The 15636-nt window shown below is 50.1% G+C and overlaps 6 protein-coding genes across 6 annotated transcripts; 3 read left to right on the top strand and 3 right to left on the bottom strand.

The window, feature by feature from the left end:
- Positions 1–31: 31 nt before the first annotated feature.
- On the top strand, positions 32–883 carry IAR55_001216 (uncharacterized protein; the record flags this gene model as incomplete). Its single annotated transcript, XM_066944343.1, has 4 exons — positions 32–368; positions 523–591; positions 658–718; positions 793–883. 4 exons carry the CDS (start codon positions 32–34, stop codon positions 881–883), a joined length of 558 nt encoding a protein of 185 aa, XP_066805544.1.
- A 2105-nt stretch (positions 884–2988) lies between these two features.
- Positions 2989–3735, top strand: IAR55_001217 (uncharacterized protein; the record flags this gene model as incomplete). The annotated part of the gene is made up of 3 exons (XM_066944344.1): positions 2989–3016; positions 3081–3545; positions 3614–3735. The coding sequence occupies 3 exons, from the start codon at positions 2989–2991 to the stop codon at positions 3733–3735; spliced, it is 615 nt and encodes a 204-aa protein (XP_066805545.1).
- A 295-nt stretch (positions 3736–4030) lies between these two features.
- IAR55_001218 (uncharacterized protein) lies at positions 4031–5241 on the bottom strand (the record flags this gene model as incomplete). Its single annotated transcript, XM_066944345.1, has 7 exons — positions 4031–4144; positions 4218–4276; positions 4342–4411; positions 4487–4602; positions 4710–4782; positions 4892–5025; positions 5178–5241. 7 exons carry the CDS (start codon positions 5239–5241, stop codon positions 4031–4033), a joined length of 630 nt encoding a protein of 209 aa, XP_066805546.1.
- Positions 5242–5823: 582 nt separating this feature from the next.
- On the bottom strand, positions 5824–8778 carry IAR55_001219 (uncharacterized protein; the record flags this gene model as incomplete). Its single annotated transcript, XM_066944346.1, has 9 exons — positions 5824–5961; positions 6022–6180; positions 6276–6656; positions 6716–7708; positions 7759–7839; positions 7902–8157; positions 8209–8266; positions 8331–8553; positions 8659–8778. The coding sequence occupies 9 exons, from the start codon at positions 8776–8778 to the stop codon at positions 5824–5826; spliced, it is 2409 nt and encodes an 802-aa protein (XP_066805547.1).
- A 1938-nt stretch (positions 8779–10716) lies between these two features.
- On the top strand, positions 10717–11589 carry IAR55_001220 (uncharacterized protein; the record flags this gene model as incomplete). Its single annotated transcript, XM_066944347.1, has 1 exon — positions 10717–11589. The coding sequence occupies one exon, from the start codon at positions 10717–10719 to the stop codon at positions 11587–11589; it is 873 nt and encodes a 290-aa protein (XP_066805548.1).
- Positions 11590–13044: 1455 nt separating this feature from the next.
- On the bottom strand, positions 13045–15403 carry IAR55_001221 (uncharacterized protein; the record flags this gene model as incomplete). The annotated part of the gene is made up of 6 exons (XM_066944348.1): positions 13045–13420; positions 13491–13710; positions 13822–14091; positions 14161–14193; positions 14250–14304; positions 14360–15403. The coding sequence occupies 6 exons, from the start codon at positions 15401–15403 to the stop codon at positions 13045–13047; spliced, it is 1998 nt and encodes a 665-aa protein (XP_066805549.1).
- Positions 15404–15636: the final 233 nt, after the last annotated feature.

The following is a 15636-nucleotide window of genomic DNA, read 5'->3' on the forward strand; positions in this document are numbered from 1 at the left end:
TTTATCACTTGCAGATCGTTCGCTCATCGATATGTCACTTGGAAACCCACTCAGTCTGCTGTTGATCCCACCAGTCCTTTTCTTGACCTATCGGGTATTCGTCCCAGCAGCTCATACCCCCTCTCCACCGCCTACCACATACTCCGAAGAGACCTACAACTGGATTCCAGCTAAACACCCAGATGTTCTTCGTCATAAAAAGTTCAGTGCGAAGCAACTGCTACCGTATGATGGGACAGGGAAGGGCAAGGGCAAGGGGAAAGAGGGAGAAAGAATCTTGTTGGCGATAATGAGAGTGGGAAGAGACGGCAAGTTCGGGGAGAGGACAGTGTTCGATGTGACGTCGGGCAAATCGTTCTACGGTCCAGGTAAGTTTCTCGATTCTGGATTGGGCTCGCCCTATGTCATCTTGTATGTCTTGAAGATGAAGACATGCTGACGAATTGGGGTCTTACGTCTTTGCCCAATGTTCGTCACTGTTCGCCACTTTCTCGACTACATCGTGACTCGCTTCATCTACAGACGGAGTGTACGGCAACTTTGCAGGACACGACGCTTCTCGAGGTATGGCCAAGCAGTCTTTCGAGCTGGGTAAGCTGCAAAATATCATAAAATATCATTTCACTGGGAACCGAGCTGATATTTTCATTCCTGAAGACATGCTCACACCTGCTGGTGATCCGCTGGATACACTGTCCGACCTCACTCCTGCTGAAATGTAAGTGTGCCATACCGTAACTTCAACCCACTTTACATCTGTGTAAGACTGACGGGTTCTCGTTGGGTCCGCAGAGATAATATGAAAGGCTGGCATGAGCATTTCGAGCGGAAATACATCGTCTGTGGAGAATTGGTAGAGGAAGGTGAAGAGGAGGAGGATTGAGAAGTGGTGTAATGACTGTGACGACGATATGACACAGTATGATGAACAAAACTGCCTCTGATTAGGACGACATGTCAGCGGCTCAGGCGATCCGACCAATGACCACCAATGGACAGGAGGATATGTTTTCCGCCCAGCTTCGAGTGCCAGAAAACAGAATTCGAAGACACACGGTTCCCGTTTGACCTTGCACTTCGTTTCTTTTCCTCCGGTCGTCCGTCCCGCTGGTTGTTCGAATCTGTTTCGTTAACGTAAAGTAGTGCAAAAAAGATCCTTGATCACGGTGGGGATCGAGCCCACGACCTTTAGCGACAAATCATACACTTTCACCTGACCTGAGCAGAAGCTCGTGCAAGTGTGTTCTTCGTCGACATACCTCTTCCTCAACTTTGACCCGATCTTAGACCAGAACAGAGGAGGACGAGTGTCGACAAGAGAGCGTGTAAAGCTAACGCAATAACCTCTTTGCTACGCGACCGTTTGGTGTGTTGAAAAACAGTGGGTCGGGGTTAGATATGAAGGAGAGATAGTGTTGAAACGCGGGGCTCGGCGAGGCGGCGCACGGCACGCGGAGATGAGCACGGTTCACTCGGTCGGAGTCACTCCGTTGAATGCTTCCATGGGGTTAGGTGACTTCAGTTCTGAACACAGTGTATGACACTGCTTCCGAGCTGGAACATTGCAAACAGTGCTATGAGGCGTGCTCGTCGAATCGAGTGTCGTGGCCATCATCCAAACTGACAACTCGAGGAAAAGAGCCCGTTGAAGAATAATTGCGGCATGTCCATATAAATCAGTTGACTTCTCTGTCAGACGCAGTGGGTCTTCTTTCTCTATCTCGAGCTCTGCACAAGAGCAGAAAAGCTTTCTGCAGATGTGACACCTCGTTTCCAATTGAATCCTGAGAATGTCATACCGACGTACAGGCAACGAATACGGCGTCAGCAAGTAGCATTCACCACTTCTCTTCAGACAGTATGATCCATCACTGCCGAAATATGCATCTCTTGCGCGACCTTACGTATGAAACGCTTCGAATGCGGCACCCGCCGGTCGTCCCTGAAAAACAGGCTAAAAAGGTTTACTTTGGCTTGGGTTTTTTCCTCCTTTTTTTTGTTTCCGGGTGGCAAGAATTAAACGACGTAGTTCGAAAGGAAAACTGAAATTTCTCAGTGAGAGGAAATGCATCGTCTCGGTCTTGATCACCAAGGGTCAAGTCGGTCTCGATCTTGATCGCCTTGCTGATCGCGAAAGCAGTGGAGCGAGCGCTCGGGTCTTCGAGGAAGGGGGCAATCCCAATGAATGCTCCTGTAGGACTTCAAGTGGTTCCGATCGTTGAACATGCACGGAAGGTCCTTCTCGCTCACCCGCTGGTCGATGTCCTTTGTTCATCAGTGATCCGCGGCCGAACTGTCTGTCCGATCCTTACGGTGTGCTTGTCTCGTTTCGTAAATCTTCCGATGTATAGCTAGCTACCTTGCTTACTACCTTGCTCATACACCTGTTCATGAGTAAAGTGGCTTGTGACCTTGCCGAACTACGTTGTCCGAAAATGCAATCTAACAACGTAGTGACTGGTTTTTTACCCAAAAATGGTTAACCCGAATGATTGGCCAACCGACCCAAGTCATGAACCCATCCGAATCTACCCGCGGTGACCATCCCAAGTCAAGTCGTTTATAGCAGCACTCGCACTCACCTTTGCCCTTCGTTTCCTTTAGTAAGCAACCTTGAAGAACGACCATGACCGAACACAGTAAAAAGCCTGCCTACATTAGTGGATACACACCTCGGCCTCCCTGTATATGCCCACCCACGCAGACTTGCTCGGGGAGCATGATTGGTAGACAGACGTTTCGAGAATATTATTGGCACACGTCATGAGCATGACTCGAAATTCGTTCAATCCCCCCCCCCTGCCTTGGAGTAAGTTGGGGATTGGTCAGCCCGGTAGGCTGCATGTATATAACGACAACTGGTCATGAGAAAAGAGCTTTTTTCGCTTCTGTCTTCCTCTTTCCAATCTGTATTGATCACATCAACAATCGCCGTCTTCACTAACAGAGACTCGCCTACCAACATACAAACCTGAAACCAAATTCACAATGCCAGCCGCACGACCAGGAGCTCCAGGTGAGTTTGCCGCTTCCCACCGACTCTGAGATAAGCGTATGCTCATCTGTACTGTACTCTTTAGCCGGCGATGCTGCGCCCGTCGCTCGTCCAAGTAGATTCCCAATCCGATCCGTCTTCTCGACCACCCGACAGATAATCTATGCCACACTGTTCATCCTCTGGTTCGCTATCGACGTCTCATTGCTGGGTCTCGTCTCCCAGCAGATCCACAAATACGGTCGAGACCAATCCAACTACCCTACCGGGAAATACCAACATGCCCTCGGCTTGCTCTTGTTCTCCACGCTGATCGGCTTGGTCTTCTGTATCTTCCACTGGGCATTGAACCTCGCACTGTATCTCCCCGTCTTCTTGGCATTCGGAGTCTGGTTCGGTGTCGGCGCCGGTATCTTGGAGGAAACTCCTTTCGGTCACGGATTGCAATGTAAACACATCTCGGACCCTTCGAAATTCCCTACCAACTGGGTTCCATACCTCCACGAATGTTCGAGAGTTACCGCCATCGAAGGTCTCGCTTGGGCCATGTGTGAGTGACAATTTCCCTCTCCCCGAGACGGCGAGTGGAGACAACGCTGACGTTGTGTTCTGCTGCAGTCGCCCTTGCTGTCATTGGCTTCTTCTTCGCCTTCACCGACAAGTTCTCTCTCACCTCCAAGCGATCCGTCGTTTACGAGTCGCTTGCCGAGCAGGGTGAGAAGCTCGACGAGAAGCACTGAGCGGCCGATTAACGGCTGTCGTCTGACTTTTCATCTCCATCACCACTACCGCCTGCTTCCTTAAAACATCATCACCGCATCCCAACCATACATATAGCCTTATAATAACAACCAGACTGTATCAGTCGTATAATCAAAGCCATGCATACATATCCTTTATACAAGTGATCCAGCCGGTCCAGATCGTCGTGAAAGTCGTCATTTCGTCCTCGTACTAGTCGGCCGTCTTGTCGGACCAGGGTCAGTCCTAAGCTTCAACTCCATAGTGCGCCACTACGCGCTTCTCCATGGCTACTCAACAGCCACATCCGCCCACCCATCCGCGGTCCTCTTCTAGTCGCATCGGCTCACTTCGGCGAGCGGACGTTGTGCTGGGTGACTTGGACCACAGTGATGGGGTAGCTAGTATCTGCGGACGTCCGACGATGTACAATCAGCTCAGCAGATCATTTGCCCACCCCAGATCGTTGAATGGAACGCACCCGTCGGACTAATTCTTCAAATGCTTCGGGGACATGCAATCTCGTCTTCGCCGAGCATTCTGGGCATTGTCTGATCAGCACGATCACAAGTAGAGTGAGAAATTAAAAGGCAGTGCAAACTCACCGACGAACAAAGCGCCCATTCGCTGCGCAAATGCCTGCCCTTCCTCCGTAGACACTTGTCTTGAGAACTCCTATCGACGAAACAGGATGGAACCTTCAGTTCCCGCTTTGATTCGCTGAGATGATGTGTCACTTTGAATGCCCACCTTGTCCACCTTGTTCCCGACTACCATCCTGACGACCCCTTCTCCGCAGTACGTGTCGATCTCCTTGAACCATTTCAGCAGTTCGTCAAAGGTACGACGAGATGATACGTCATACACTGCACCCAAGGGGGGGCCGCAAATCATCAGCTCACATCGATCCGTGGGGAAACGATTTCTCAGAGGGCAGAGAGGATGGGGGCGGTGAATGGTGGATGATACGTACTCAATATAACGCCTTGTGCACCACGATAATAACTCGATGTCAAAGTCCTGAACCTCTCCTGTCCAGCTGTATCCTAATATCCAACCAAAATCAGCCCGTCCCTTCCTCACATCCAACTCCTCATGACACTCGCTCTGAGACCCAAGGCCGAACGATAGAAGGCCAGACAGACAGAAGCTCACCCATATAGACAACTTGTACTTCTTCCCATCCAGTTCTATGCTTTTCACTTTGAAGTCGACACCGATCGTAGCTGCCGTCTCTTCGTCTGATAAGAATTCGTCGTCGGTGAATCGTAGTAACAGTGATGATTTGCCTGCCAAAAAGGTGAACGATTTGATCAAAGCGGTCAAGCTCAGTCAGCCATTGCACTTCAGGCTGAGTCTTGTTCGAATGATGCTTATGTGATCATCGTCGTGACCGCTTAACAGCGCTGATGTTCGAGTGAAATATGAAAGGTCCACTCACCCACGCTGGAATTGCCTATCAACAACAGTTTGAGGTTCAACCCCGATGGATAACCCGTGCTCATATTGGCTGGTGGCTGAAAGATGATATATGTGCGTATTGGATATGCCAGTCGGAGAACGGGCGAGCTTTCGTATCAAGTTAGAGTGAGAGATAGGTTTGTTGACAAGAAGAGAGGACAATGACCAAGTAACACCGATAACGATCAGTGACGATTGACCATGTATGACGCGCGAGATGAATGATAAGTCAATGGTAAACAGCCTCGCTCCCTCAGAGTCGTGTGGGTGGCGAGTAGCGAGCGGCTTCAGTCCCCTCTTTGGTTATGCACTTCTCAACAGTGCACATCGATTGATGCGCGAAGCTTTTGGGAATGCTTTCAAGCAATGATCGCGTGGAAGGTAGTACGATAGGTGACAAACTGCATAGAGCTAACAAGGAACTAAGTTATCGGACATATCGTGCACTATGCTACAGTACAAATGACTCCGCGATCCAGCCTGGTCATTCCATTCTGTTGAACGTACCACGATTGCACGATCAAAGCCTCACCACCTCCAGACGACATGTCACTGCTATTACTCTTGAAAGTCGGGCGGGATACTAGCCACTCGCGAAAGTGTTACAATTGTATAGTTTATCTTCCCTACCCCGCCCAATCGACTTCATACCGGTGAGGCAGCTTTCCTTCGAATCTTTCCAGAAATATCGCCAATCCTCCACCAAACATTGTTTCGTGCGCCCAAAAGGCAGTTCTCGCCCATGCGTTTCCCTCTACCGGATTCTGCCAAAGTGATCAATTCTAATCAATGATGGATTTGAAGATAAGTCCCACTCAACTTACTCCCATGAAAACGAATTGAGCCCGAGCAATGTAGAGGATACTTTCGATCTTGCCGTCACCTGAGATTATTGGCAATTTTTCGATGGTTCGACCATGCGTTGCACGCTGTTGAGGTGTCGAGAAGATCGTGCCAATGCACTCAAGAGAGAAACGCTCGGCCTAAAAATCAAATCACCAAAGGTTGTCGGTATCGCCGGAATTTTGCACAAACAATTCCCATGAACAAAATGATAATGTCTATCTCTCAGACTCACAGGAATCGAACGACGTCCGTCAATCTTCCACCAAAGAGCAGCAATTGCCCTCCAAATAGGTCTCAGATCCGGTTGCATACCCTTTCTTCCCTTCGCATAAGTCGCTGCTACCTCTTTCTCCAATTCCATCCACTTTCTCAGGAACTCTCGAGGACCAAGTGAATCTGACTGCTCCATCAAGCGACTGTAGTCTCGTTCCATAAGGATTTCACGGTAGACGTAATCGTCAGACTCGTCGGCAACACAGAGAGCACAAGTACAGGTGAAACCCCACTCCTTTGCTAGGCCGCAACGTGCCATGAAAGATCCTTCTGGCGAAAAGTATGAGACAAGAAGCTCCGAACCGCTGGACAGGTCGTGAAGTGCTCGATAGACCACAACCTAATGTCAGTTGCTATCAGCTTTATTCAGGGCTATACAAATGGCTGAATCACACTCACATCTCCCCAATGCGAAACCGTCACGTTAGGCAAGCAAGAATGATTCGCCAGAGACGGTAGTCCGAATAACATGGTTGCGTGTTCGGCCTCACCATGAAAGTTATTCCCTGGCTGCTCACTGGCTTTGCGACTGAGTGAGGACACCCCAAAAGCGTTGGTGTCTAGAGTACCCGAAATTTTAGCGACATCGATCTGAGGCGGTCGATCGTAGAGGATATCAGCAAGACGTTTCTCCTCGGTGATCCTCGGGAAGTCTGTCTTGGCCGATTCCGGATCATCCTCCCTTCCGGAGTGGAGACTGTTCCAAATCGTGATCACGCTAGGATCGTCGATCAAAGCATGTATAGACTTATCGAGGGCTAAGACTTGAGTCGTCTTGGTCGTGATATTCCGTTCGAAATCCAATCCCGATAAAGCGGTATTCGGAGCTTCCGACAGGAAACCTGTTATTAGGGCCTTCGACGCAAGTAGGACTTGGCCAGCGTGCACATCTTGCGTGATGATTAGACCTCGTCCTCGTCCTGGAAGGAGTTGAACCTCAATTGGTCCCGTATAGTCCGACACTTCGAAGTGTGGTGCAGTTGTCGAATGCATGTCCTTCCACATCAACGACCAATCGTATCGCCCCAGACTAGCACCGGTCTTTTGTGTGACTATCTTCAAGACGTAATTCGGCAAGTCGGGTATCGACAAGCCGGAACATTTGGTGGTCAAGATCTTTTGAGCGTGGTCATATAGTCGAAGACCGTATGCGGCTTTCATCATCCTCCAGTATAGCTTCTTCCGCTGATCTGGTGTGATCTCGATAGATGGTGTGGTGTTCGCAGTCGCGTCAAAGAGACTTTGAGCCCTGTGACAATCTCTATACGCCGAGCCAAATTGCCTCATGTTGAGATAGGCTTGTGCTCTGTTGCAAAGCAGTTGGAAGGATTTGTAAGGATCAGACACTACTTTTGGATCTCCCATTCCGAGTGTGTAATGTCGAACAGCAATCTGCTCGGCAAGGTTGAGAATCCGCCCTATTGTTGCATCGTAAATCTCACCATCTGAGTCATGAGCTCTTTTCGTCCCATAGCTATGTTTCCGGCAAGTTTGTGTTCCTCCCAGCTGGGCTCTACTTGGCCCTTCTCAACATGGCAAGGAATCAGTCGGCGTCCTGATCAAGCTGAACGAGGCTTAAACCCACCGTTGCTTCGGTGCACCACTGAATAGCAGACACCATGCTGGATCGACCATTGATGAAGCACACATCGGTGGGTACGTCCGCTCGGAGAGCGTAGCTACCATTCAGAGCGAACCGAACATCTGGTTCCTTCAGAGCGATGATCGTGCCCTGTGGGAAGAGATTTTGAAGTACTGTGGCAGGCACCCCGTAGGAAGGATGCGGTGTTGGGCTGGGCATGGTAAGCGGAAGGGCGAGTTCTTCGGGATCTTCGACATGACTGGGTGAGGTCAGACTACATCCTTGGACTGCAGGGACAGATGATGCTCACAAGGTGATACCGTTTCCGATCATCGTTTCAGTCAACACTCTACATACCAGGATTTTACCTTGTAAAAGTATGTATGTGAGCTGGTGTGCCGGGTAAATGCGGTGCTTAGAAAACAAACTTGCCCTCGTTCCGGGCTGGACAGTTCAAGTCTCGAATGTTGACTCTTTGTAGCTCTTTGATGGTCCTCGCAGATGAACAGGAAGGTCCACCTCGGAAAACTTGAAGAATACGTTTTCCACCGAGGTCGGTTTCGATTTTTACCTTCCCTTCGGCTGCTGCCAGTACCGTCTGGCTGCTAGGTATTTGTGCTGTGTTGACGAGAGTGGAAACGGCAGAAGCATTGCGCTATTGGCATGATCACGTCAGCCGAATCCAGTGTCTCGTCAGCAGACCAGCGATAGGGCTTTTGACTGAGATGTGAGTGAATAGCTAGAATACCTCTCAACTCACTTCGTATGCCTCCCTGGCCCTATTTGTCACCCTCTCCACCTCCCTCTCCAGCTCCAATCTCCTCATCATCGCTTCCAATCCTTCATCCCTTTCGTCATCGCTTCCAACTCCCCAGACCATCTGTGCGTCTATCACTGTTTCTGAGCTCAGTATTGTGACGACGGTCTTTCAATATGCTTGTTCGAGAGGAACGGATAGCTTTCGACGGGTGAGGGATGGGGTTGCACTTCAAATGTAGCAGTGTTTTGAGAGCACTGAGGGAGGCCCTCCAAGACATGGTAGTACGAGATGACTTACCTTGTCCCTAAACGTCTTGAGAGTCAGTCGTGTCACACCCAGAAGGTTGGGTGTCGATAAACTGTATCCCCGTCAATACGAAACAGAGAATGAAGAGGCAACGAGACAAGTGAAAGAATGATATCTGAAACGATGAAAGCTGGGAGCTCGTAGTGACACTATGCTTCTTTCTCGGCAAAAACAAACACGTTTCACTCGTTCCTCGATCATTCCGACACTAAGTGACAACATACTGTTGACAACACTTGATCGGTCGAGCCGCTCACCGTCGGTCATCGGTCATCGATCTTGGATCTTGACCGTATGCATGCCTGCGCGGATCGTACTTGGGATCTTTGAAACAGTTGTGTGGCCGGGAGACCCGATCATGAGCTTAATGTCAACCATGGTCGCAGCAGTAAAGCCAATAGCAAAGCGTGGTTGTTGAAACTGCTTTCGATCGCACCTATCGTCGACCTCGGCAAAATCACTCACGCACAGGCTATTGAATGTCACATGTACTCGTGTTGTTCTGTGGCATGTGGCACCCAGGTCTCAGATTGCTGTTTCACCCTTTTGCTTGATATACCATGCCTTCTTCGCCTTTTTCGAAGACCAGACTCTTCTTCTTGGAACTACATTATTTTCAATGCATGAATGGAAGGTCAGAATTGATCGGGCATATCGGTCTGTACGGCATACGACACGCATGCTGTTTTCTAACCCTCTTCTTCTACCTTGGATCTGACGAGAACACACCACCTCATTGACATCGCTCCGAAGCTTCCGTCATGTCCCCGCCTCCATCAAGACTGCCGGTGCCGTTGTCCATCTTGAGATCAGACGCTCCTTCACCTCAGAATTCAACACGAAGTCGGCCCCTTCAACCTGAAATCTCCGCAGACAACGAATGCGATTTGTGCACCCAGTTGAGTGTGAGGTGCGACAGGAGTCTTCCGCGGTAAGACGATTCAGTACTCTTGTTAATCTCACAGTGTATGTTCTGACAGTGAGAGGCGCGTGTGTCAGCTGTCATCGATGCATGTTCTATGGGAAGATCTGCTGTTATAGTGTAGAGAAGAAGGAGCCGTTAAAGTGAGTTGACATAAGTCTGCTTGGGTTCGCCGGGTGTGACTTCGGTCACACATCAGTTCTACTGTATCTCACTTCTTGGCCTCACAATAGGGACGCAGAAGATATAACGTGGTATCGTACCGGATCAGCACCGGAGATTGTCACTAAGCCAACAATCGGCAAGAGGAAGCAACCTACGCCCAGCCGCGTTTGTATGGAGTGTTCCAATTCCTCAGAGATGTGCGATGGTGCTTCGCCCAGGTACAGTATATATAAAGATATGCTACTCCCCGTGAGATGATGATTGCTGACCGTGTCCTATTTCATTCATGTAGTTGCCAAAGATGCACAGACACGCTCTCCATGTGTCTGTACGATTGGGATAATTCGTGCAGACTCCTTCGTCCGCCTGTCCCTCGGATTTCCGATCCAGAATTCCCTTCTCCTGTTGAGTACAGTGTGTCGAAGATTGCGACTACGACGACCTGGCCAGACGACCTTGAATCGAAGGAAAATGGGAGATTCCACAAGAGGCAGCGGGGGAGTCAATCGGTTGCCTCGGCATCAGACGGATCATGCGGGGCTCTCGAGTTTTGTCATCCGTTATCTCCTTGGCCTACCGTAAGGGATGGTTCGGGTCCCCAGAGGGGATATTACCAGACTAAGGTATCTGATCAACCTGGAGATACGCGAACGGAGCATCGGGAGATGAGCTTAGTCGACCATCCTGAAAGAACACCGCATACGTCGCCCTTTTCCTGGCAAGACGATTCAGAGAAACAGGATCCTGGCAATTTCCGTTATACCCCTCTCTTGAAATGGCATGAATGGAATCGGCATGCTGACCGTCCCCAGGTCGGGGATCCCTTTCCTTCTTCTGAGAATCACAAGTCTCAACTTGACGTTTTCCTTCGGACCAACAACACGCTACACACTTCTTACCCATTAATACAAAGAAGTAGGGCTTCTACTACCGGGAGATTAGCCAGTTCACGTTCACGATCTAAGGAAGAACAACAGATACCTTGGGACAAGCTCACAGATGATGAGGCAATTCAGACTGAGTACGAGTCTAGCCAAGCTTTGAGTCAATACTTTCTCAAAGCATCAAATGGGGGTGTCGGACATTCCCAGCACCAATCACCCTCACCGCGAGTGGTCGAGCTAGGTAGTCCTCCCCATTCACCTCGAGAGCTCCTCGGGCCTCCCCCGGCGTCTCATGAGAAGAGAGGATCCTACGTTAAGGGTGGTACTGCCCGGAGTGGGATTGAAGAGTTTTTCGAAAGTGCATTAGATGATTATCTCTCTCGTTCCTCCCAGCCATATAGCGCAAATGTTCTACAACAAGCAGAGACTCTGGCTCAGCCCCCAACTAGAAGTGCACTCGTACAAACGGCTCCATCGAGCGAAGGCAAGAATCTGAGATCCTTCCGTGCAGGTCAATCGCAAGATGGACTCGGACCGGATGGCGCCAACACTACAACTGTTGGCACTTCACCAGGACTTGACTTCGATCAGGCTGCAGTGGATAAAGCTATGGCTCAGATTCAAGCAGGGGATATGTCTTCATGGTTTTTGTAAGGATTGCTTATGAGTAAGAGTTACTGTAGATTATTGGTCAGAATGACATACAAGGGAACTTTGTCACATGAGGGCGCGGGACAATTGTGAATTCTGGCGTGGCTACCGGACTTCTGGACTGCTGTAGATTGATAGGACCAGGATGGACTCGTGGATTTGCGACAGGCTGCTGCCCGACAGACACATAAACATGATGCATGAGACTGTATTGCTACTATGTGCTCATAACATGTACAGTAGACTGTATTCAACCCTACGCCTGTACATCATGAGCCATGCCATGGCTGCTCGCTGTTGTCTAAACCATTGTCCACCCATATTTCTCATTCCATCCTGTGGGCTCCTTCCTGCCCACCCAGAGAGTCTTTGTGATCTTCCCCCAATCCAACCTGTTCTCGTTTACCTTGGGAATTTTTGCTATGCATATCGTTGTGAGAACCTTGACATCCCACCGCCAGAGATGATCTCATGAGCCCACAAACAATGATGGTCTCGAATTGGTATTTCCTCAAGGTCTTCGATTTTCTTGGTTGAGCTATCGACCGGACCACTCAGATGGTAAGATTTACTCTCGGGTGGATCGCACGTTGGATGAGTGGATTGTTTTGCTTTGTTTCTAGCCCATCTCAGGACATCCTCTCGTCTGGGCAGAGAGATCGGGAGGACCTGTCGAGGATCCGCAAGTGCGTTTTCCTGGCATTAGAGCGTCAGCAATCTGACCTTTTATCGACGCACAGTGATCGTGCAGGCGAGGAGCGATGCTGACAAGTGGGCGACAAGTCGCATTTCACACTTTGTCAGCATGATGAGCGTTCCACGAAAGTTTGTCGCATCTCCTCTGGGAAACATCCACATTCTACAAGACAACATGGGGGGCAGGTCACCGGGCAAATCTGCCTTGAATCATGCGATCGCACGATCACCCAATATGGCACTGTTGTCGGTATGGTGGTCATTCACGAATGAGACGGTATAGGTGCTCATGAATTGGCCCATCGGGTCCAGGAGTCAGACCAGCTGTCCAAGCTGCTTTGGAGGCGTACACTCGACACTTTCGGTCCAAACGTCAGCTTATGACGCAGAAGGGAAGATGGCCACACTCACCTCATAGATGATGCCTCGATCTCACGGAAGGGATCAACAGTGGATTATGGGGAACGATGCGGGCCGAGGTAATGGATTGAGCAGATGATGGGAGAGAAGAGAGATTGAGGAAAGAGAAGGAGCAAAAGGGATGACCGAATAGGCGAAAGAGATGATGAGCTCGTCAGTCTTTCGTGCATGGTCCCTCTCGTCGTGTATTTCTCTCTGTCTCTCTCTCTCTCTCTGTGTGTGTGTGTGTGTGTGTGTGCGTCTTTCTACGACGTCGTTACGCGACCATCCTTAGGAATGCTTCCCACATTGATCAATCAGATAATCATCGTTTCATCGCGTCTACAGTACGCAAACCATTATTCAAAGTAGACCCCTATCCCGCGCTTCTCTCAAAACTCTTCCTCTCGGCCCAGCTTGTCTCAACACGTCTCCCCATCCTCTTCTCCTCCGGTCATCAGCATCGTCATCAGCATCAATATCCCTTCTCGATCTAGTCTCCTTAGCTTTCGTCGAGGTATCAATGGATTCCCAACTCCGCGAGCTCATCCTCGATTCCGATCTTGAACCAAGGTCTCCTGATGACCGATACGGAGAATAGATACGTGATTTGTGTGATATGGCAGGTTGTCGAGCTAGCGACGTCTTGCTGGCAATTCGGGACTGGATGTCTTTGGAGCTCGTCGTTTGCGGCAGAGTCGCAAGTACCGCAAGCGCGTTGGATCGCACGTCAGCCATGCTGTACGAGATGGGAGTCGAACAAAGTCAGCTTGTGTCGGTGACCGGTTGACAATCAAGTGAATACACACCGTAATCTATAACCCGGAGGTGTCATCCCTTTCCCGAACGTGCGATTGACATGATTGGAGCACAGTAAAGCAAGCATGACGTTTATCAGATGAAAGGGAATGGTTCCGAAGGCAGCCGTCGAGAATTGGTGAAGCATATGCCGTTCATATCGCATCCACCTGGATTTGCAACCAGGTAGGGTCGTGCGAGGATAACACTTCTTAGAGTAAGTTGCGTCGTCTGTTCAAGCAAGATATCTATTTAGTGCCCATCGATAACCATAGTCCAGACTATATGATCGTGGAGAGTCTGGTTGAGAGTCATCAGGAACAAAAGACCGAGATAACTCACGACGAGGATTGAAATATCCACAACATCTCAACGAGTTCTGCACTCTTAGTCTCTCCCCATCATCCAAAAATTGACTCCAAGCCTGATTAAGTTTCCTGTCCAGCTGCAATGCACCTCGTTTGTATGAAGTGTATCCAACTAAACACATTGATAGGAGTGTCGGCCAGAGAAGGAGATTGTAGAACGCCAGGATGGGCCGGGAATTGAGCAAGACGCCGGTCAGACCTATGAGAGAGGCGAAGATGCAAAGCAAGGAGGCGAGAGTAAGGACTGCGCCGAGGGTTCAAGTCAGCTTCGGAACATGGCAGTAGCACAAGTAGGCAGCATCTGGAAGCTCACAGATGACGATATCGGGATCGGTCACCATTGTCACTTCGCTGTTCAGATTGACTACACGTGAGCCGTGTTCTCTTATAAGGGAGCCTCACCTCTAAACATGATCAAAAACGCCCAAGTCAGCCCGGCCATGCCATAGCCAAAAACCTGTCGACACTCGTCAGCTGACACTGTATGAGACACGAATACATTGTTCACTCACCGAAAGTATCGATAATAGCAGAATCCACTTATATCCCGTCCATCGATCTTTCTTCCCCGTGTCCACCGCTCTCACGGGAGCAGGAGCGGGGAACTTGTCTGTCAGCTTTTCATTCACGCGAGCCTCTCCCACTTTGGGTAGAACGCCTCCCTTCCCCTCAGCACCATAGGACTTCCAGAATGCCGTGGGATAGAATGGCACGGCCAGCGTTGAGGTTGTTGATCTTGCCGACGATGATGTGACGGTGGTCGATGCAGATGTGGATGACACAAACGACCTAGTTGAGAGGGTCGGTGACGCCGGTGCATCGAGCGAAGTTTGACTTTGTGAGAATGGATTGCTGAGAGATTTGAGACTTGACAGTACACTGTTTGGTCTGCCATCCCTCGGAGTCGTCGGCAGTGAAGATCCGCCCACACTCTCTTGACCTGTTGTTCTTTCTTCCGATGACGACGAAAATATGCTCGGTGGACCGCTAGATCCCGATCCTGATCTGCGGATCTCGAGCGGTAACGGAGGGACTGGTCTCTCCCTCAAATCCCTTGGGATCAGATAGGCGTCCCTTGTCAGAGTCTCTCTGCTTCCAGAGTGATATGATCTCGGGTCGGTCCGATGTCTCTTGAGAGAAGCGAGAGCTGCCGCCTGGTCGTAGTCCGAATGTCTTCGAGCTTCGTCATTCGATTTCGATCGAGAAGCTGGAGGAGCGTGTGCATGTCTGATAGCGTGGACTGGAATCGTGGAATCATCAGGGTGAGTTCTTGGATGGGAAGAAGGGACAAGACGGATGGTCGGGTTTGGATAACCTCTTCTTTCCGAATCTCGTCGAGAAGCAAGCGGTGAAGGCTGATGATACCGCTCCAGCGGATCGTTGTATCCGGCTCCCAAACCTGCTCCGTTGGAACCATCTTGGAAGCCCCTGTTACCTGATACGTTGATGTACGGTGATAGGAGTGCGGGCGAGTATGGTACATCTGGCTGAAGTATCGGTGAGACGTTGGGATTGGGTGAACGTCGTCTCAAACCTGAGGAGTGATCTGCGGTCATTGCAAGCGATCAGACGGCAATCCTATTGCTAGAAGTTTGAGCGACTTGATTGATCACCTTTTGTCACGAAAGGGGACGTTGAGGACTGTAAATCAGTGGTCAGCAGCCGAGATGGTATGATGCACATCGCAAAGGGAGAAGGTCAGCCCAGCAGAATACAGATTTGGCCTGACCGCGGGTCAGCCAGCCTTCCTGCGACATGGCTGCTTGGCGGGCGATGTGCAGAATATCAC

This window comes from Kwoniella newhampshirensis, chromosome 2, assembly GCF_039105145.1.
Source record: "Kwoniella newhampshirensis strain CBS 13917 chromosome 2, whole genome shotgun sequence".
In the NCBI taxonomy this organism is placed as follows: domain Eukaryota; kingdom Fungi; phylum Basidiomycota; class Tremellomycetes; order Tremellales; family Cryptococcaceae; genus Kwoniella; species Kwoniella newhampshirensis.